The 22,206-nt window shown below is 38.5% G+C and overlaps 1 protein-coding gene across 5 annotated transcripts in view; it reads right to left on the reverse strand.

The window, feature by feature from the left end:
- SCFD2 (sec1 family domain containing 2) overlaps nt 1–22,206 on the reverse strand; it is a 419,880-nt gene that overhangs the window by 384,584 nt on the left and 13,090 nt on the right. For all 5 annotated transcript variants that reach the window (XR_004814632.2, XR_003131334.3, XR_003131333.3 and 2 more), the window contains exon 2: nt 16,794–16,962. Coding sequence is in view for 2 of the 5 variants with exons in the window: in XM_025435788.3 (XP_025291573.3) it covers nt 16,794–16,962 (169 nt within the window). In the remaining 3 variants the exon portion in view is untranslated. The remainder of the gene's footprint in view (nt 1–16,793; nt 16,963–22,206) is intronic.

Raw genomic sequence — 22,206 nt, forward strand, 5'->3', positions numbered from 1 at the left:
AGTAGATTAATCACTTATGAAGCCAATACAGAGGTTAAAGCACAAATGTAATAAAATCAATTATATCAATAAAAATCAGTCAAGGGATTTACAAAATAAAAGGATGTAAAATATAATATCTTACACATGAGACGTGGGGCAGGGGGAATAAAAATTTAGTGCTTTTAGAATGGGTTCAAACCTAAGTAAACATCACCCTAATGTAGACTGCTATTATGTATAAGATGTTATGTATAAATCTGATGGTAACCACAAATCAAAAACCAGAAATAGAAAAGCACAAAATAAAGAGAAAAGAATCCAAACATATCACTAAAGAAAGTCATCAAACCACAAAGGAAGACAGCAAAAGAAGAACATAGAAGAACTACAAAAATAACCATCTAACAGGTATCAAAGTGGTAATAAGGGGGTGCCTGGCTAGCTCAGTCGATAGAGCATGTGACTCTTATTCTAAGGGTCATGAATACAAGTTCCATGTTGGTTGTGAAGTCTACTTAAAATTAAAAACAAAATAAAGCAAAATGGCAATAAGTATGTACTTATCAATAATTACTTTTAATTTAAATGGACTAAAAACTACGATCAAAAGATATAGGGTGAATGAATGGATAAAAATGCAAGACCCATCTATTTGCTGCCTAAAATAGACTCCTAAAGAAGTTTGAAAAAGAACAAAGCTCAAAGCCAACAGAAGAATAGAAATAAATGAATTAGAGACTAAAAAAACACAATAGAATAGGTCATTAAAACCAGGAACTGGATCTTTGAGAAAATCATCAAATTTCATAAATCATTAGCCAGATTCATGAGAAAAAAAAAAAAAGGACTCAAAAAAAGAAAGAAGAGGAAAAACAACTGACACAACATAAACACAAATGATTAAAAAAGAATACTATGAAAAATCATATGATCAATAAACTGGACAAACTAGAAGAAATGGATAAATTCCTAGAAACATGTAACTTCCCCAAACTGAATCAGGAAGAAATAGAAAATCTGAACAGAACAATTATTAGCAATGATGTTGAATCAATAATCAAAAAACTCCCAAAACTAAAAGCCAAGGACCAGATGGCTCTACAGATAAAGTTGATCAAACATTTAAAGAAGAGATAATACCTATTCTTTTCAAACTATTCTCCCAAAAAGGAATATAACGGAAAGCTTCAAACCTATTCTACAAGGCCAGCATTAAACTGATTCCAAAACCAGATAAAGACACTGCAAAAAAAGAGAACTACAAGCCAGTATTTCTGATGAACATAGATGCAAAAATCCCCAACAAAATATTAGCAAACTGAATCCAACAATATGTTTATAATAAACATTCACCATGATCAAATGGGATTGATACTAGGGATGCAAAGGTGGTTCTTCAACATTCACAAATCAATCACTATCACACTAACAAGGGAAAAGATAAAAACCATATGATCATTTCATAGATACAGAAAAAGTATCTGACAATGTACAACATTCATTTATTATTTTTTAAAAAGTAGGCTTAGAGGAAAAATAGCTCAACATAAAAAAGGCCCTATATGAAAAACCAACAGCTAAAACATGTACTCTAAGGTGAAAAACTGAGAGAGCTTTTCCCCTAAGATTAGAACAAGACAAGGATGTCTATTCTCAGCACTTTTACTGAACATGGCACTGAAAGTTTTAGCCACAAAAGTCAGACAATTAAAAGAAATAAAAGGCACCTAAATTGGAACAGAGGAAGTAAAACTGTCCTTATTTGCAGATGATATGATACTCTCTATAGAAAACCCTAAAGACTCCACCAAAAAATTACTAAAACCAATAAATTCAGTAAAGTCATGGATACAAAATTAATACACAGAAATCAGTTGCCTCTCTACACACTAATACTAAAGTATCAGAAAGAAATTAAGAAAACAATCCCATTGTCAATTGCACCAAAATAAAATACCTGGGAATAAGCTTAACCAAGGAGGAAAAACACCTGTACTCCAAAAACTATAAACATCGAATGAAGGGTACCTGGCTGGCTCAGTCAGTAGAAAATGCAACTCTTGGTCACAGGGTCACGAGTTCAAGCCCCACACTGGGCACAGAACTTTCTTAATAATAGTATTGTTATTATTAAATAAATAAATCTATTTAAAGAAAAACCACTGATAAAAGAAATTAAAAACACAAATGGAAAGATACTCATGTTCAGGATTTGGAAGAACCGATATTGTTAAAACGTCCATATTACCCAAAGCAATCTACAGATATAATGTAATCCCTATCAAAATAACAACAGCATTTTTCACACAGCTAGAACAAATAATCCTAAAATTTGTATGGAACCACAAAAGATCCTGAATAGCCAGAGCAATCTTGAAAGAGAAAATGAACAAAACTAGACATGTCACAATCCCAAATTTCAATATATACTACAAAGCTGTAATGATCAAAACAGTATGGTACTGGCATAAAAACAGACATATACATCAACAGAACAGAACAGAGAACCCAGAAATAAACCCACAGTCTTGTGGTCAAGTGTTGTTGTTGTTGTTATTGTTGTTGTTTTCCTTTTGTGGTCAATCTATGACAAATGAAGCAAGAATATACAATGGGAAAAAGATAGTCTCTTCAACAAATGGTGCTGGGAAAACTGGACAGCAACATGCAAAAGAACAAAACTGGACCACTTTTTTACACCATATACAAAAATAAACTAAAATGGACTAAAGACCTAAATGTGAGACCTGACACAATAAAATTCCTGGAAGAAAACATAGGCAGTAATCTCTTTGACTTCAGCCACAGAAACATTTTTCTAGATAGATCTCCTTTGGCAAGGGAAATAAAAGCAAAAATAAACTATTGGGACTAAAATAGTTAGTCCCACTGAGGGGGGCACTTGACGGGATGAGCACTGGGTGTTATTCTGTATGTTGGCAAATTGAACACCAATAAAAAATAAATTTATTATTAAAAAAAAAAAAAAGAAAAATAGGGATCCCTGGGTGGCGCAGCGGTTTAGCGCCTGCCTTTGGCCCAGGGTGCGATCCTGGAGATCCGGGATCGAATCCCACGTTGGGCTCCCGGTGCATGGAGCCTGCTTCTCTGTCTGCCTGTGTCTCTGCCTCTCTCTCTCTCTCTCTCTCTGTGACTATCATAAATAAATAAAAATTAAGAAAAAAAAAGAAAAATAGAGAGAGAAACCAAAAAATAGATTCAAATATAGAGAACAAACTGGTGGTAGCTACAGGAGAGGTACATAGAGGAATGGGTGAAATCACTGAAAGGTATTAATACACTTATCATAATGAGCACCAAATAATTTACAGAATTGTTGAAATCATTATACTGTACATCTGAAACTAATATAAGACTGTATGTTAATTATACTTGAATAATGAATGTCTAAAAAAGTAATCAGACTTAACTATAAGACATAAGCCTGGGCACCCAGGCTGCCCAGGTTAGGAGAGTTCTTAAACTTCATGCCAACAGCACAATTTGTAACAGGAAAAATTGATAAACTGAACATCAAAATTTTAAAACTTCTCTTTATGAAATGACCTATTAAGAGGATAAAAAGACAAGCTACAAACTAGAAGAAAATATTTGCAGATTACTTACCTGACAAAGGCTTACATATACTTAACACCAATAACAACATATGGGCAAAAGACGTGAAGAGACATTTTATTTAAGAAGATATGCAGATGGGAGGGGAGCTAAGATGGAGGCATAGTAGGAGGTCAGAAGGCAAGTCTTACCCCTGGCTCACAACTAGATAACTACCAAATCATTCTGAATACCCAAGAAATTGACTTGAGGACAAATCAAACTGCTCATTTAGAGGGAGAGGAGAGGCTACAATGAGGAAGGGAGGAAGTGTGGAGATGTGGTTTGGGGGAGAAATGGACTGTGGGTGCAGCAGAGGGGAGGGAGTCCTGGTAGTGGAGGAAGGCAGGAGAGTGGAGCACACAAGGATGTACACAGGAGAACGTTTCCATAAAGCCTTTAGCTGAGAAAACTAAAGGGACTGATTTTCATGAGTTTTTGCCACCAGCGGGACTCAAAGACTGGAGTTTAGATGTCTGCAGGCTTGGCGGGGATAGAGCCTGAGGGCACTGCCCTACTCCTGGAGAGAAGGCTTGCCAACAATCTGGAGACAGACCGCACCACCTGAGGATTGCCTAAAGTGCACAGGGAAAGACGGTTTGCTATTCTTGAAACATATCTGTGGGAGGTAGGGTTCGCAGAGATGCCTCTTCAAGGACAAAAGAGCTGGCGGGCACCATTTCCCTTCCCTGACCCTCAGCATAGGCACAGAGACACCTGCTGAGGACATCTCATCCCCAACACTGGCTGCCTAACCTGCTTGCTCCAAGTCCCCCATCCCTGCGCTCTGGCATGACTGTCCTCAGTCAAACCTGCCTCAGTCCCAGTGCAGTGAGACCCTCCACCAGAAGTCTGGCACAGCTCCCTGCCACATCAGGTCCCTGAAGTTTGGAATTTTAAAAGTTAGCAGGCTTGGCTGGGACAGAGTCCAGATGGCACTGAGCTGCTCCTGGAGAGAAGGCAGGCAAACATCCTAGAGAAAGACAGAAAATGACAATCTGAAAAACACCTGGGACACAAAGAAGGGAGATTATTCGCTCCTCTGGGAGTGCTTCCCAAAGAAGCAAGCACAGAGACCCCTCTCTAGGGTAAAAAGGAACCGGCTGGCACCATTTCCCTCCCCCATCCCTCAGCATAAACCAACTTCAGTAAACAGCAGTACCAATAGTGGCTGCCTAACCTGCTTACACTAAGTCCCACCCCACCCAACCCCCATACTCTGCTGGAACTGCTTTTCAAGTGTGCCTCAGAACCAGTGCAGCGGGTCTCTGTAGGAGACCGCAAAAACCTCCGCCCACACCACATCTTCTGACCAGAGAGTTCTGAAGGCTTCAGTTCTAGTGGGAGTAGAATCGGGTCCCATTTAACAAGCAGAGCAGAGCACACCTAGTTAAAACTCGCCACACTCTGGTCAAAGTCCAAACACTGCCCACTGCAGGCACGGAGAAGCTCTGCAGATGACTGGCCTGAAGGATAGAGTAGCCAAAATTCAACAGGAAAGCACATGCAACCCACACCAGAGACACTCCTCGAAGTGCCAGGCCTTGGACACTCTTCATAGGAAGAAAATCTCTTCTTCATAAAGCCATTACTCTTAGGAGCAGGAGCTTTGCTAACACAGAGAGAAAGGCAGAGACTAGACAAAAAGCCAAGGCAAAGGAATTTATCCAAAATGAAAGAACAAGATAAGGTTATAGCTAGAGATCTAATCAAAACAGATATAAGGAATATGTCTGTTGGAGAATTTAAAGCAATAGTCAGAAGCACATAGCTGGACTTGAGAAAAGAATGGAAGATTTCAGGGAGGCCCTTACTGCAGAGATAAGAGTTAAAAAAAAACAGTCAGAAATGAAAAATGCAATAACTGAGATTCAAAACAGACTGGAGGGGATCCCTGGGTGGCTCAGCGGTTTAGCGCCTGCCTTTGGCCTGGGGCGTGATCCTGGAGTCCCCGGATGGAGTCTCGCATCAGGCTCCCTGCATGGAGCCTGCTTCTCCCTCTGCCTGTGTCTCTGACTCTTTCTTTCTCTGTATCTCTCATGAATAAATAAATAAAAATCTTTAACAAAAAAACAAAAAAAATGAAACAGACTGGATGTAATGCATTATTTAACAAATAATATAGAAGAAAGAATTAAGGAAACTAATAAAGAATTACAGAACACAAGATAGACTTAGGGAACTCAATGACTCCATCAAATGTAATAACATTCCTATCATAGGAGTTGCAGAAGAAGAGAGAGAAAAGGGGGTAGAAAATTTGAGGAAATATATAGTTAAAAACTTCCCTAATTTGGGGAAGAAAACAGACATGCAGATCCAAGAAACATAGAGAACCCCCATCAAAATCAACAAAAGGGGCAGCCCTGGTGGCACAGCAGTTTAGCGCTGCCTGCAGCCCAGGGTGTGATCCTGGAGACCTGGGATTGAGTCCCATGTCAGGCTCCCTGCATTGGAGCCTGCTTCTCCCTCTGCCTGTGTCCCTGCTTCTCTCTCTGTCTCTCATGAATAAATAAATAAAATCTTTTTAAAAAATCAACAAAAGAAGGCCAACATCAAAACATATGGTAATGAAATTCCCAAAATATAATAATAAAGAAAAAAAATCCTAAAAGCAACAAGATAAAAGAAGTCCCTAACTTACAAGGAAAGAGCCATAAGACTAGCTACAGATTTATCCACAGAAACTTGGCAAGCCAGAAGAGAGTGGCATGATATATTCAGCACGCTGAATGGGGAAAATGTACAGCCAAAAATACCCTATCCCACAAGGTTGTGGGATAGAGTCATTCAGAATAGGAGGAGAGATCAAGAGTTTCCCAGACAAACAAAAACTAAAGGAGTTTGTCACCACTAATCCAGCCTTGCAGGAAATATTCAAGAGTATTCTTTGAATGGGAAAGAAGGATCAAAAGCAACAAAGACTAGAAAGGAACAGAGAAAATCTCCAGAGACAATGACAAAACAGGTAATAAAATAGCACTAAATACATAGCTATCAATAATTACTCTAAATGTAAATGGACTAAACACTCCAATCAAAAGATATAAGGTGTCAGAATGGTTACAAAGAAACAAGACCCATCTAATGATGCCTGCAAGAGACTCACGTTAGATCTAAAGACACCTGCGTATTGAAAGTGAGGGCATGCAGAAACATTTATCAGGCAAATGGATGTCAAAAGAAAGCCAGAGTAGCAATATTTACATCAAACTAGATTTTAAACTAAACACTGTAACAAGAGATGAAAAAAGGTACTATGTCATAAAAAGGGGACTATCCAACAATATCTAACAATTGTACTATCTATACTCCCAACATGGAAATACCTAAATACATAAAATACTAACAAACATAAAGAAACTCATTGATAATACAATAACAGTGAGGGACTTTAACACTCCAATTACAGCAAAGGACAGATAATCTAAGCAGAAAATCGACAAGGAAATAATGGCTTTGAATGACACAAATGGACTTAACAGATATATTCATAACATTTCATCTGAAAGCACCAGAATACACATTCTTTTCAAGCACACATGGAACATTCTCCAGAACAGATCACATACTGGGAGAGGCCTCAACAAGTACAAAAAGATTGAGCTCATACCACACATACTCTGATCACAATGCTATGAAACTTAAAGTCACCCACAAGAAAAAATTTGGAAAGATCACAAATACATGGAGGTTAAACAACATGTTATCAAAGAATGAATGGGTCAACCAGGAAATCAAGGAAGAAATTAAAAAATACATGGAAACATATGAAAATGAAAACACAACAGACCAAAACCTTTGCAGTCCTAATAGGAAAGTACATAGCAATACAGGCTCCTTAAGAAACAAGAAAAATCTCAAACAACCTCAACTTACACCTAGAAGAGCTAGAAAAAGAATGAGAAACAAAGCTTAAAGACAGGAGAAGAAGGGAAATAATAAATATTAGAGCAGAAATAAATAAAGTAGAACCTAAAAAAAACAATAGAACAGATGCATGAAACCAGGAGCTGGTTTTCTGAAAAGATTAATAAAATTGATAAACTCTTCCCCAGACTTTTCAGAAAGAAGAGAGGAAGGACCCAAACATATAAAGTCACAAATGAGGGAGCAGAAATAACAACCAACACCGTAATAATACAAACAATTATAAGTGAATATTATGAAAAGCTATATACCAACAAATTGGACAACCTGGAGAAATGGGTAAATTCCTGAAAACATATAAGCCACCAAAACTAAAACAGGAAGAAATAGAAAACTTGAACAGACTAATAACCAACAAAGAAATTGAAACAGTAATCAAAAATCTCCCAATAAATAAAGTCCAAGGGCAGATGGCTACAGGTGAATTCTACTGTACATTTATTTTTTTTTAAGATTTTATTTATTTATTCTGAGAGACAGAGAGAGAGAGAGAGAGAGAGAGAGAGAGGCAGAGACACAGGCAGAGGGAACAGCAGGTTCCATACAGGGAGCCCAACGCAGGACTCGATCCCAGTCTACAGGATCACGCACGCCCTGGGCTGAAGGCGATGCTAAACCACTGAGCCACCCGGGCTGCCCTCTACTGTACATTTAAAGGAAGAGTTAATACCTATTCTTCACAAATTGCTCCAAAAAAAAAAAATAGAAATAAAAGCTTCTTGACTCATTCTATGAGGCCAGCATTACTCTGATTCCAAAACCAAAGACTCCACTAAAAGAAAAAAAAAAAAAAAAAGAATTACGGGGCAGCTCTGGTGGCTCAGTGGTTTAGCACCGCCTTCGGCCCAGGGCATGATCCTGGAGCCCCGGGATCAAGTCCCACATCGGGCTCCCTGCATGGGGCCTGCTTCTCCCTCTTCCTATGTCTCTGCCTCTCTCTCTCTCTCTGTCTCTCATGAATAAATAAATAAAATCTTAAAAAAAAAAAAAAGAATTACAGGCCAATATCCCTGATGAACATAGATGCAAAAACTCTCAATAAAATACTAACAAATCGAATCCAACAATACACTGAAAAAATCATTCACCACAACCAGGTGGGATTTACTCCTAAGCTGCAAAGCTAGTTCAATATTCACAAATCAATCAATATGATGCACCTCGTTAATAAAAGGATAAGAAACATATGATCCTTTCAATAGATACAGAAAACACGTTTGACAAAAAGTACAACATCCACTCATGATAAAAGCCCTTAAAAAAGTAAGATTAGAAGGAACATACCTCAACATAATAAAGGCCATATACAAAAAACCAGCAGCAAATATTATCACAGAAATACTAATTCAAAGGGATACATGCACCCCGATGTTCACAGCAGCATTATCAACAATAGCCAAATTGTGGTAGGAGCCCAAATGTCCATTGACTGATGAATGGATAAAGAAAATGTGGTGTGTATATATATATATACACACACACACACACACACATATATTTTCACACACAGTGGAATATTACTCAGCCATCAAAAAAGAATGAACTCTCACCATTTGTAATGATATGGACAGAGCTATAGAGTATTATGCTAAGCAAAATAATTCATTCAGAGAAAGACAAAACACCATATGATTTTACTCATATGTGGAATATAAGAAACAAAACAAATGAATGTAGGGGTGAAAAAAGAGACAAACCAAAAAACAGACTTTTAATTATAGAGAAAAAACTGAGGGTTGCTGTAGAGGAGAATGGGGGATGGTTAAATAGGTAATGGGTCATAAGGAGGGTAGTCACTGCGATGACCTCTGGGTGGTTTATATTAAGTGATGAATCACTAAATTTTACACCTGAAACTAAAATACTGCATGTTAATTAACTGGAATTGAAATAAAAACTTGGAAAGAAAAAAACTATATCTGTGAATTAATTATATGTAATATGATAGGCTTTACAGAAATATAGAGATGAAAATATAGTACCTTGGTCACTTGTCAAAAAAAAGAGAATATGCAGATGGAACCTAAGTACAGGAAAAGATGTTCAACATCATTGGCCATTAGGGGAAAGCAAATTAACACCACAAGTTATCTGTGAACTAGTCCTTTCCTTAGGATAGAATGTTCTAGACTCCGATATCCACAAGGCTTATAATTTACTTCCCTGAAGTCTCTGTTTGAAAGGCATCTTAGAGGGACACCTGGGTGGCTCAGGGGCTGAGCATCTGCCTTCAGCTCAGGTCGTGATCCCGGGGTCCTGGGATCGAGTACCTCATCAGGCTCCCTGCATGGGACGTGCTTCTCCCTCCGCCTGTGTCTCTGTCATTAAATTTCCCTGTGTCTCTCATGAATAAATAAAGTCTCTCTTGACGGCATGAGCACTGGGTGTTAATGCTATATGTTGGCAAATTGAACTCCAATAAAAAAATATACAAAAATAAATACATAAAATAAAAAATGAAAAGTTATTCCACAAAAAATATAAATAAATAAATAAAATCTTTTAACAAAAAAAAAAAGACATCTTAGAAAGACCTTTTCTATCTCCTCCATACCCCTCACCACCCGAAATCCTTAGTCACTCTTGATTCCCTTACCTTCCTTTATTTGCTTTATAGCGTTTATTCCTGACACTATACATCCACTTGTTTGTCCACTTGTCTCCCATGTTAGAAAAAAATTCCATGATGTCAGAGATCTTGTCTTCACCGAGTGCCTATCACACAGTAGTCAATTAACAAATAATTGTGAATAAATTGCAACATACATTTACATGCTTGGAAGGTTTGCTTCCATATTTTTAATCTATGATGAGCTTCCTGAATTTTCGCCCAAATGAACTTCCTGGATATCAGACCTCTCCTGCCTTGAACCCCCAAAATGCCTCTTTATTGCTAAAGCCATCTCATTCTTCTTATTTTCTTCTTCCTAGAGGAAGGGCAACTACTCCTACCCTGTTGATTCCACCCACCCTACCACCAGTCACTATCCCAGGGTGACATGGTTATTAGAAGGCAGAAGTAAAAGAAAAGAAAGGAAAGGGGCCCTCAGGCAGGAATATCAGCAGGCACTAGAGGGGAGAAGCTGTAGCCAGAGTATAGGAAAGTCCTGCCATGCTACTGAATATACTCTAGTCTGCATAACCTAAGATCTAGAAGCACCCCAATAGAGGCTGTGGTTGGTTAACTCATGAGGAGTTAGATGTTGGGACTTGCTGACTGATTGGCAGTAAACATCAACTTGTCATTCAAATGTAATGAGTCTTTCCCATTCCTCCTTCTCTGTTTTAGCTGACCTCAGAGAATTTTTATTTTCTAAAGGGGCCATAGTTTCCATTTAAATTATGGATCCCAAAGCCACAATGACCCAGAGTTCAGTGTTCTCACAACATAGAGACCACAGGCCCCTTTATATTTTTCAATATGAAAAAAACTCTGGGGATGCCTGCACTATTCCTTCACTAACAAATACCATGACAGAGTTGTAATATGTAAGCAATTATAGAAAATGAATTTCTACCTTCAAACTTTCTTTTTTTAATATACATTTTAAAAAATAAGTCTAAAAAAATAACTATTAAACATAATTCTTTATCAAAAAAATAACTTAAACATCTCTGGCATATTAAATTATTTAACTATTTAGAAGATCCCTTTATCCCTTCATTTTCAGAAATGAACCCTACTTTATTTCACCCCACCATCCACAAATTATTCATTAAATCTTTTTTCAAAACCTGTAACTGAGACAAGCTGATCTTTAGAATTCCAAAAAAAAGTTAAATATAGCAAGGGGTACGCTGAAAAGAGGCAGGCCTTCCTCCTACTCAATTGGTAACGTTTACTTGAACAGCTTCTTGGGTTTTTTTGTTTGTGTGTGTATGTGTGTTTTTAATAAATGTGGCTTTTTTTTCAAGCGTTTATTTATTTATTCATGAGGCAGAGACACAGGCAGAGGGAGAAGCAGGCGCCCTATGGGGGGGCCCAATGCGGGACTCGATCCCAGGACCCTGGGATCACGCCCTGAGCCAAAGGCAGATGCTCAACCATGAGTCACCCAGGTGCCCCGTTTGTGCGTTTTTAAAGTAAGCTCTACGGCCAGTGTGGGGCTTGAATTTACAACACTGAGATCAAGAGTTGGATGTTCTACAACTGAGCCAGCAAGGCATCCCAAAAAGTTGTTATTGTTGTTCTTTTTTAATATCATTTATTTTTTGGTACAGGCTGAGGAAATGTCCATAGCCTGTATCAGTAGCAAGGTCTCTACCTCAACCTCAACATTAAACATTCCCTACATAATGTTCACACCCAAGTTCAGTCATTCTACCCATAGGTAAATTTAAAATCAGACTAGTACCTCTGGCTCTGCGCTAGGAAAAATCACCCTTTATTCCCTCTGAAAATGTTGTCTCTAATAATAATAATATTTAATTGGTATTTAGAAACCAAGGAAATAGGAAAAAAATGTGTGACTATTAAGGGGTGATTAAACAATTTTTTACTTTAAGGGTCTAGTTAGTGACTTTGATATGCATCATTATCAGGTTACCTGACATTGTAAAAGTTAACAACAAATCAGTTCATCATTGTTTAGGTTGAAACCACTGTGGCATTTGTCTCTTTTCTATAAGATCTACTTCATTTATTTCTGTATGGTCTAGGAAACAGACATCCCCACCTCCAAAATAAAAACTAACAAGAAAACTGGTCTTAAATGTTTCTTTTTATAAACTAGGATACCCACTATTTCTGAATTTACTGGTTTGTACTGGTTTATTTGTACATTCATTCAAATAAGCATGGATCAGAGTCGTGATATAGTGGAAAAGAAATGTGCCCTGGAATTAAAAAATAATTTTGTGGGATCCCTGGGTGGCGCAGGAAGCCTCCAATGGACAAGGCCTGGAAAGCCAAGTTATGATGCATTTAAGTTATCAATTTCTCATTTGCATGGGCAGTAACTTTAATTGCTAGGATTATAAACAGTCTTTTGTAAAAATTCTATTAGCAGTAAATTTTGGTTATCAAAGATTATATCATAGTTAGAGACTTGCTTTCTAAAGATTATCCCAGCAGGCACATTGTTTAGTGCCAAGCACCCATCTGTTTTCATTTTAGTACTAACTTTTTTATTCTTACACTCCTTTCCCTGAGGAGTTTAGGAGTGGTGTAGGAGGTAGTAGTGGTTATTACCTTGATGGAAGTATAGTTTATACTACAAAAGCTGTAATCTATTTCAATTCCTCTTTTCCAGAGAAATTGATTAGCACAATTCTCTCAGTATTATAAGCAATTATAAAGAAACTTCCTATTTTTCTATTTATTGCTTGAAACCTTTATTTGCTTGTCACTTTTTCACCACCTATCTCTTTACCTTCTGCAATCTGATTCCTAGTCCTGTGTCACCAAACTTGTTCTCATGAGAGCTTTCTTCTTTATTCAGATCCTTCTAGAACTCATCACTGCCTTTGACATTTATGACCACACCCTCACACCTGGATGGCTCTCAAAGCTCATATTCCATGACAATACTCATTCACAGTTAAATGAAAGAAAAAGGCACCCGATGAAAATAAAGTCTGGTGTGTGTGTGTGTGTGTGTATAATATATGTATATATACATATATATATACACGTATATATATGTGATATATATATGAATGAATTTAGTTGTAGATACTCAGAAGCAGAGCTGAGTTACAGCAAGGACTCAGGAAGAATTTTTATTTTAAAAACCAAGAGGGGATCCCTGGGTGGCTCAGCGGTTTAGCTCCTGCTTTTGGCCCAGGGCGCGATCCTGGAGTCCCAGGATTGAGTCCCGCGTCGGGCTCCTGGCATTCTCCCTGTGTCTCTGCCTCTCTCTCTCTAGCTCTATCATGAATAAATAAATAAATATTAAAAAAAAAAAACAAGAGCCTTAGAAGTCATTTAGGCAAATGCCCTTGTTTTATATATGAAATAATGAGGTACAGAAAATATATAAGTTAGGATGTCTTTGGTTGCAAGTAATAGAAAACAGAGACTTCATTTGGCTTAAACAATAAGGAACTGCTCTCTCCTACATAATATGAGGCCTAGACACAGTATCGCATCATTGCTCTCCTCTGTGGCACCTGTGGCCATGCCACCTTCCATGTGTCAGCTTCAACTTCAGGTTGTAAGCAGATTGCCTCGGCAGTTTCAAGACCTACATCAGAGTCCTGCACGTTGGGGAGGAGGATGAGGAAGAGGGGAAAGCATGTCTCTTTCTTGAGTCTCTTCAGAAGCAAAGAAACCTGATCAAGGAGCCCTAAAAAGACTTTCTCGTCACCTTCTCATTTCTAAAGTTACCAATGGCAAGGGAAATGAGATTCTAAGGTTGGTTTGATTCAAGCCTTGGACTAAGCTTAGGGTAGAATGAGTGCTGAAAAATTAAGGTTAAATAAATTAGTCATCATCGCAATATAACTTGTAGATCTAAGAGATTCTTTACATTTGTCTTTCTACACTTGTTGGAATTTTCTTCGTCCCTGCTCATTAATGCTGGATTCAACTCTTCTCTCTTCTTGCAAACTTCTCTGGGGTGCTCACTTGGTTTTTTGGTAATTATCTTAGGCTTCTGAGGAGGCAGCACAGAGTAATGGTAAGCACTGACATTAGAGCCAGACTGCTGGGGTTCACTTGTGTGTGTGTGTGGCACAATAGGCATGTCAATCGCTTTCCTCTTCTATAAAAGGGGATGGTACTAGAACCCACCTCACAGAGAGGTGAAATTAAATAAGCCACCATGTATAAAATGATCAAAACAATGCCTGTTACAAGGTAAGTCCTACAAGTGTCTCCTATTATTATTAAAGGGCATCTGCCTGTCCAGCAGCCCTTCCCCCCCTTCTTTTGATAAATGTTTCTGTTTTCCTTAAGGAGTAGACATCTCCACCATCCCATACAATCTTGGCACAATTCTCAATCAGTAGGAACTGCTCCCACTCCCCATTGGGCAGAGGGTGGGCATGAGGCCCAAGAGAGGCCAATCTCACATTTTCCCTTGGAATCTGAAGTTTAAACAGAATGACTCATGACAGAAAACCATCAAAATTCAGCCTTTCTCATATCAAGATATTCCTAATTTCTATACCCCTGGAACTATGTTCCAGATTCAGAGTGCTTACTCAAAAAAAAAAGAGAGAGAAAGAGAAAAAATTTCTTCCCTTGTGTTAGCTATCCAATTCCTTTAATAAGTTCCTTTTTGCTGAAATTGGCCAAAATTGATTGATGTTGTCAATGTAACTGCTATGTTGAATGAATAGGACTCTCAAAATTAAATCATCAAGCAACTTCGTTTTTTTGTCTCTGTCTCTTTAAATTTCCTCATGAGCCTACCTCCTATCTGGCCTTTGCATATATAGCAAGGAAATCAAGAATGTAGCTCTGCAGCCTAACGTTCTGGGCTCAAGTCCTAGCTCTACCTCCTGCTAACCATGCTACTTAAAGTCTCTTTGGCTCAGTTTCCTTACTGGTAAGTGGGGGAAACACTACACCTGCCACATTAGGTTATCAGAAAATTTAAATGACTTCCCAAATATAAAGTACCTGGAAGTACGCTTGGCATGTGGTTAAGTTCTAAGAAATGTGATGATAGCACTGGTGGTTCAGCGAGGCTGTCTTTCTTCCTCACACCCCATCATATCAGGCCCTGACCATTCTTGTTTCCATACCTATGTTCATGTTAGGCCTTCTCTTTCTCTTCAAGACATAATCAAGTCAAGCATCAACACTTCCACAAGGACTACATTGATCTACAGAGACCTTGTTGATCTGACACTTTGTAGGATTTATAATCTGTAACAGACACTTGAGTCTTGAGTTCATGTCATTTCTGTTGTTTTTTCATTGAACAGTGTGTACAAAGCACTGCCCAAACAAAAGTCATTGCTGAAGGCAGAAAAGATACTTGATATTTTCCTATGTCCTTCATATCACTTACTCCAGAGAAGACTCATGGTAAATCCTTGATAAGTAACTTTTGAATGGCCCTCTGAAGAGCTAAAAATATTTCTAGTCACAATTAACTTTCAAATTTGTATAGCTGCAAGCCCACAGGTCTATGTTTTAGTATATGTGCTACTAAAGTGAGCTCATGGCCTATGTTTTTATTGTGTGCATACGTATACAGAAAAGACAGGGTACAGAACTTCCCATTTTCATCCCACGCTGGCCCATACACTCCGGGCACTCAATAAATGGTATAAACTACCTTAAAAAAAAAAAAAAGAGCTGAAAACTTTAAGAGCTGAAAATCAATTCCAGATATGATAGGAAATTCCAAATATATCTGTTACCAGTTAGATTTGAAACTATAATACAAAAAGTCCTGTTCTGTTTAAAAACTAACAACAGAGATAAGGGAAATAGATACTTTTTCACCAATACTTTTTTTTCTCATAAGAATTATTGATGAAAGGGGGATCCCTGGGTGGCTCAACGGTTTAGCGCCTGCCTTCAGCCCGCGGCGTGATCCCAGAGTCCTGGGATCAAGTCCCACATCGGGCTCCCTGCATGGGGCCTGTTTCTCCCTCTGTCTGTGCCTCTGCCTCTCTCTCTCTCTCTCTCTCTCTCTCTCTCCCTCTCTCTCTGTATCTCTCATGAATAAATAAAATCTTAAAAAAAAAAGAATTATTGATGAAGGACAAAGTAGAGGAGGTAACTATTATTAGCTTATTGTCATGTCTCTGGAGAAATGTTCTATTGTTGAAACTCTGTATAAACATAAAGTATATCATCTTCTTTTACTGACTTCTCTAAGCATGTGAAACATACACGCAGAAATAAAAACTTCTCTCATTGATGTCCCAGAGCATATTGTTTACATGCAGAAACATGGCACTGTTTCATAGCTTTGTGGGCAATTATTTAATCATGTGAAAAAGCCCACTGGGAAAAAGAAATTGAGTAAGCCTGGACTCGATTCCATGTGAAACCATGTGTGGGATGGAGACATATAAATTGACTCACTTATCCAATTCTCAGAACAAACTTATGTTACATCAAAATGACACTTCTATAAATGACACCTCCATACTTTTTTGGCTTATTGTTGTTTAACGGATATAGTTATTTCAAAGTTAGCAGGGAAAGATGCTTCTTTTCTAAATGTTATCCACTGTGAATTTCTCAACCACACCAACTCTTCAACATTTCCTTCCTTACAGAAACAGTTGGCCTCAGAGAAAAAGGAAAGGGAAGAGGGAGAAGGATGAGAGAGAAAAAAGAAAAAAGCTGTATATCTTACTTGGATTGTGCAAGACAGCCTGGTGCAATCATACTTTGATTTTTCTCCTCATTCTGGAGTGCCGTAAGTTCCACCATGTTAACCATCACATCGTTGGTGTGGCCTGGAAGCTGGGGAAGCACTGAAATAATCTTCTCTACCAAGTTGTCTCCATGATGCCCAGCTGCTCCTGTTTAAGCAGACAAGAAAATTTAAATTCACAAAATAGGAGGGAAAAAATATAGATTAATGTTTTATAATGGCCCTTCTATCAAAAGTAATATATATATATTTATATATATATATATATTGCTTCTATTACATAAATCTGTAACACAAGCTGAGCATTTTTCCCTCGTTTATTTTAAATATTTTTAAATATTTTAAATATTTTATTTATTTACTCATGAGAGACACACAGAGAGAGAGAGAAGCAGAGACACAGGCAGAGGGAGAAGCAGGCTCCATGCAGGGAGCCCGACGTGGAACGATCCGGGATCTCCAGGATCATGCCCTGGGCTGAAGGCAGCGCTAAACCGCTGAGCCCCCTGAGCCACTCAGGGATCCCCACATTTTTCTCTCTTTAACACTAATCAAGATCACGATTACCTAGTCAACCAGTCTGTACCTTGTGCATTGAACTTAATGCTCCATGAAGGCATATGCAATGTCTGCTCTGGTTACTACTATATTCCTATCACCTAGCACAGTACCTATACATGGTAGGTATCAATAAATTTTAATATATAAATAGGTAATTAGCATATATTTAGTCAGCAAAATAGTGTCATCAGATGATCCTATTGTAAGATTTTACAGCCAAACTTTATTTTACTGATGAAGACGTTAAGACCCAGAAGGGCTTAGAGACCTGACCAAGAATAGCAGATCTCCCCTCTGCTAGAATCTTATCTTCAAAATAGCAACTGTTCATTTAATTCCCCCTGTACTCAGCACATCTAGTAGGCAGCTTGGCAGCTAGTAGGCTCTCACTACATATTTGTTAGATTATGGGAAAAATAAATGAATGAATGAATGAACTAACGAACAAATGAATGAATGAATAACAGTTTGTAACAACAGAAACATTAACGGAGTACTTTCTGCATAACAGGCACTGTTCTAGGTACTTCACATGTATTAACTCTTTTAATAACAAATGACTTGGGACCTCGAACTGAAATTCAAGACTAGTGACAGTGTAATATTTTTTCCATGAAACCATGTTATCTTTCCAAAAACCATCACTCGCTTGGGAGACCTCTTTCCAACAATGGATGGGACTTGGTGCATCTTGTTCTGATCCCATCCACTCCAAATCAATCAACCTTTTGTTTCCTGATGTCTATCTCTCATTTTTGCTATATCACATTAACTGGACAGAACTAAGTAGAAAGCACCAAATCAGGCACCCAAGGAATCCTTGTCACCACAACCACAATAACCAACATTTTATTGAAACCATGTATTAAGGTTCATACTGTACATTTATTATCCACGTAATTCTCACAGCTCTAAATAGGTATTATTATGATTATTTACAGAGTAGAAGATTCAGTTTAAGTAACTTACTCAGGATTACATAACTTGTAAGTACAGAGCAAGAATTCAAACTCAAAAGGCAGAAATCACCAAAACCACACTATTAACAACAACAACAAAATCAGGGCCCATGAAAGTGACTTAAGATAGACCCAAGATGACTTCTAATGGTAAAGAGGAAAGAGTTCTCATACCACCAGTAGAAGATTGATTTATTAGGCCTGGAAGGAACCACATCTTAGTTCTGCTGTCTAAGGTTTATGGTTGTCTTCTCGGCACTCAGACTTAACGAGCAGCTCTTTAAATACTTGCTGAATGAAAGCCTAGTGACTATAAGTGTCCTATGATCCAAATGCGGGTCAGAAGTCCCCAAGTGACTTAAACTAAGCCTGGAATGGAGATACTAGGATTACCTCATAGCATCATGAATTTATTTCTCCATCAGTTCTCTCATCACTCACTAAAAATTTTCATAAATATACATTCATCACCAAAATAATGTTTCTTTGAACTTGGTACCTAAAATCGGAACCCTGCTCCAAGCTATTCTCATTTTTCGACTGCTATTTGTTGACACATGGTACACATAAGTGGTCTATATGTGCTACCATTCTTCCCTAACTTCTTCAGCCCCTATAGTCTGGCTGCTTCTCATTCCTACCCCTATGTCAAACTCAGGGGTCCTTCTTAAGTTCATTAAACCCTCTGCAAATTGTTGATTATTCCAATCCTGAAACTCTCCAAATATTAGAAGTCAAAACACAGCATACTTATTTTTTCTTATCAGGTTTAAAACCTGAGAGCTATTTCTATATATCCAAAGTATTATTCATATGCTTAAAATATTATGTACTAATAACCTAAATATTCAAAGGTAGAGAAATAATTTTTTTCTCATTATGGCATATTTATTGAAGCAGTTCTCAAATTGTGGTTTCCATTTTCTTCTAATTATTTATAGCCTCTAAACTCTCTATGATGAACATACATTCCTATTGTAATAGGAATAAAAAATGTTACACACACACACACACACACACACACACACACACACAAATATCCCAACATTTTAACAAGGGTTATCTTTGGATAGTAGGATATTTTGGTTGATATAAACTCTACAAAAACTTCATTTTCTCCCAATATCTTCTAGAAGGAGTATATGAGACTTACCTAACTGGAAAAATAATTTAACATTCCATCAGGAACTGTTTCTATTACTATATCAAAGAATTAACAAAATGCTAAATTTTCATGAACACAATTATTCAACTTCTTAGATTTAATCAAAAGGATATGTATAGTTAACATGTTTGATAATGACAGATAAAGCAGGTATGGGCTTTCAACTAAGTGTCTTGCTCTTCTGAATACAGTTTCTCCTATCTCTGGCTTTAGAGGGTTTTTTTAAAGGGTAAAGGGTTTAATATTCATTTTTAAATTAATTAGTGCCATTTATATGACTCAAACATAGACTAAGAATTCTGGGTCTCTCAATTTCATAACTTCAGATTATTTTATGAAATGAATAAAATGCTGAAATTTGTATCACAGTCAAATTTTCAGAGAGCTTAATTTTTCCTTTATTACAGAAATTTTAAAATATTATTTGAAGACTCAAGAGTGGGAGTCAACCAGAACTCAGTTATTTTGGCCAACAGCAATGTGGTCTAGTATGGCCAGAGAATGGTTTATTTCCCAATGTCATCTTTTCCAAGAGGGGTATAGGAAAAAGAAACTGGAGACATGGGTCCTAGTGGTCCTGTCCTCCACTAGTTCATCATGTGATCTGACATAAATTCATTAAATGTGGTGCTATTTTACCAAGCTAAAACTCAGAGTTGGTCCAAATGACACCTAAATATCTTTGAACCTCAAGATTTGAAATCCTAAGTCAATTACTTCAAGAGCTAAACTTGTTTAGTTAACAGCATGAGAAAAACACCAATCCTCCATTACTTTGTGGATTATATGTGAAGGTATATGCTAGTATTATCATAAGGCAGGTAAAATCTACACTTGCCCCTACTCATATAGAATAACATGAGCAGCAAGAATCTTGGAGCCCTCAATATCATATAGTAAGTATACTGGAACTAAAATTATATGTATAGTTAGTTAGTTAGTTAGTTAGTTAGTTAGTTAGTTAGTTAGATAGATAGATGATAGAAAAAAAGGATAGGAGTTAAGATGGCAGAGCAGTAGGGGACCCAAATCATTCAAACACCCAAGAAATTGATCAGAATGCTGAGAGAACAAACTGCAGGACTGGAGGGAGAAAAGTCACAATGTAGAAGATACGAGTTACAGAGATGTGATTCCGGAGAGAAAAGACTCATGGGTGCTATGGAGAGGAGGGATCCTTGATCATGAAGTGAAGAGAGAGCAAGAGCAAGAGAGAGAAATAGAAAGCATTGTGCAGGAGATTGCACTGAAGAAATACTTCCCCAAAACCACTGACTGAGAAAACTAGAGCAACTGATTATCACAAGTTTTTACAAGCAGTGGAGCTCAAAGTCTGAGGTTTAAGCAGTCGGAGCCACTGCCAAGTGGAGGCTGGTGGGCATCACGGTGCTCCCATGGGGAAGGAGGGCAAAGGCCACCTGGGAGCAGACAATGTGCTTTGAGGATCCCCTGGGTCGCACTGAAAGAGAAGGTTCCCCTTCTTGGAGCCATTTGGGAGAGGTAGCATGACTTCTCAGGGGACAAAAGAGCTGGCGGGTGCCAAACACCTGCCCCATTTAGTAGCATAGAATCAGAAACACCTCCTGAAGGCAGCAAAGCTTAGTGCAGGCTTTTTGCTGCACTTTACCATAAACTCTGAGCCCCTGTGTGATCATGTGACTGCTTTTCCTGGGACAAACCAGCACTACCCGCAGCATGGCAAGAAGATCAGAAGATCAGCCCAGGGCCACACAGCAGTGGGTCTCTAAAATTTGGAGTTTGGAAATCCAGCAACATGCCTGAAATAAAGCACAGGAGTGCTGCCTAGCAGACAGACAGCCCAGACACAGGCAGGATAAAGTCAGGTAACTGACAGAAGCCAAGGGCATAAGAGGGGAGATTATTTGCTCTTTTGTGAGGGCTTCCTGAATAGCAGTGGGCATGAACTCCCTGCTCAGGGAATGAGAGAGTTGTGCATCTCCTCCACCCCCATCAGCACTGACTTACCTCAGTGAGCAACACAGTGTGCCCAGTGGAGGCTGGAGCCACTGACACCAGGCCCCCACCTCCTGCGCTCTGCAGGTGCATCTTTCCTAGGGCAAGTCAGCCTGAGAACCAGCGGAGCATGCCCATCCCCAGAAGGCCAGCACAAACCCCCTGCACAAACCAAGTCCACTGATGACAGGGTGCTAGAGCTTGAGCTCTAGTAGAAATAGGATCAGGCTTATTTTAACAAACAGATCAAAGCACACCTGGCTAAAATGCCACACACAGGACAAGGTCCAAACACTCCCCACTGCAGGCAAGGAGAAACTCTTCAGAGGACTGACCTGAGGGTAAAGGCAATCAAAACACAACAGCAGAGTATACATTTGAAACACTTCCTGGGGATCCCTGGGTGGCTCAGCAGTTTGGCGCCTGCCTTCAGCCCAGGGCATGATCCTGGAGACCCGGGATCGAGTCCCTTGTCGGGCTCCCTGCATGGAGCCTGCTTCTCCCTCTGCCTGTGTCTCTGCCTCTCTCTCCCTCTCTGTGTGTGTCTCATGAATAAATAAATAAAATTTTTTTAAAAATTTCCTGAAGCACCAGGCCCTGGACAGTAAAGGACCTCCTCTTAATATAGCCATTACTCTCAGGAACAGGAATTATAACAGGCTTTCCTAACACACACACACACACACACACACACACACACTCACACTGACCCAGAAAAAATGATAAGATGGAG

This window comes from Canis lupus, chromosome 13 (genome assembly GCF_003254725.2).
Source record: "Canis lupus dingo isolate Sandy chromosome 13, ASM325472v2, whole genome shotgun sequence".
Taxonomy (NCBI): domain Eukaryota; kingdom Metazoa; phylum Chordata; class Mammalia; order Carnivora; family Canidae; genus Canis; species Canis lupus.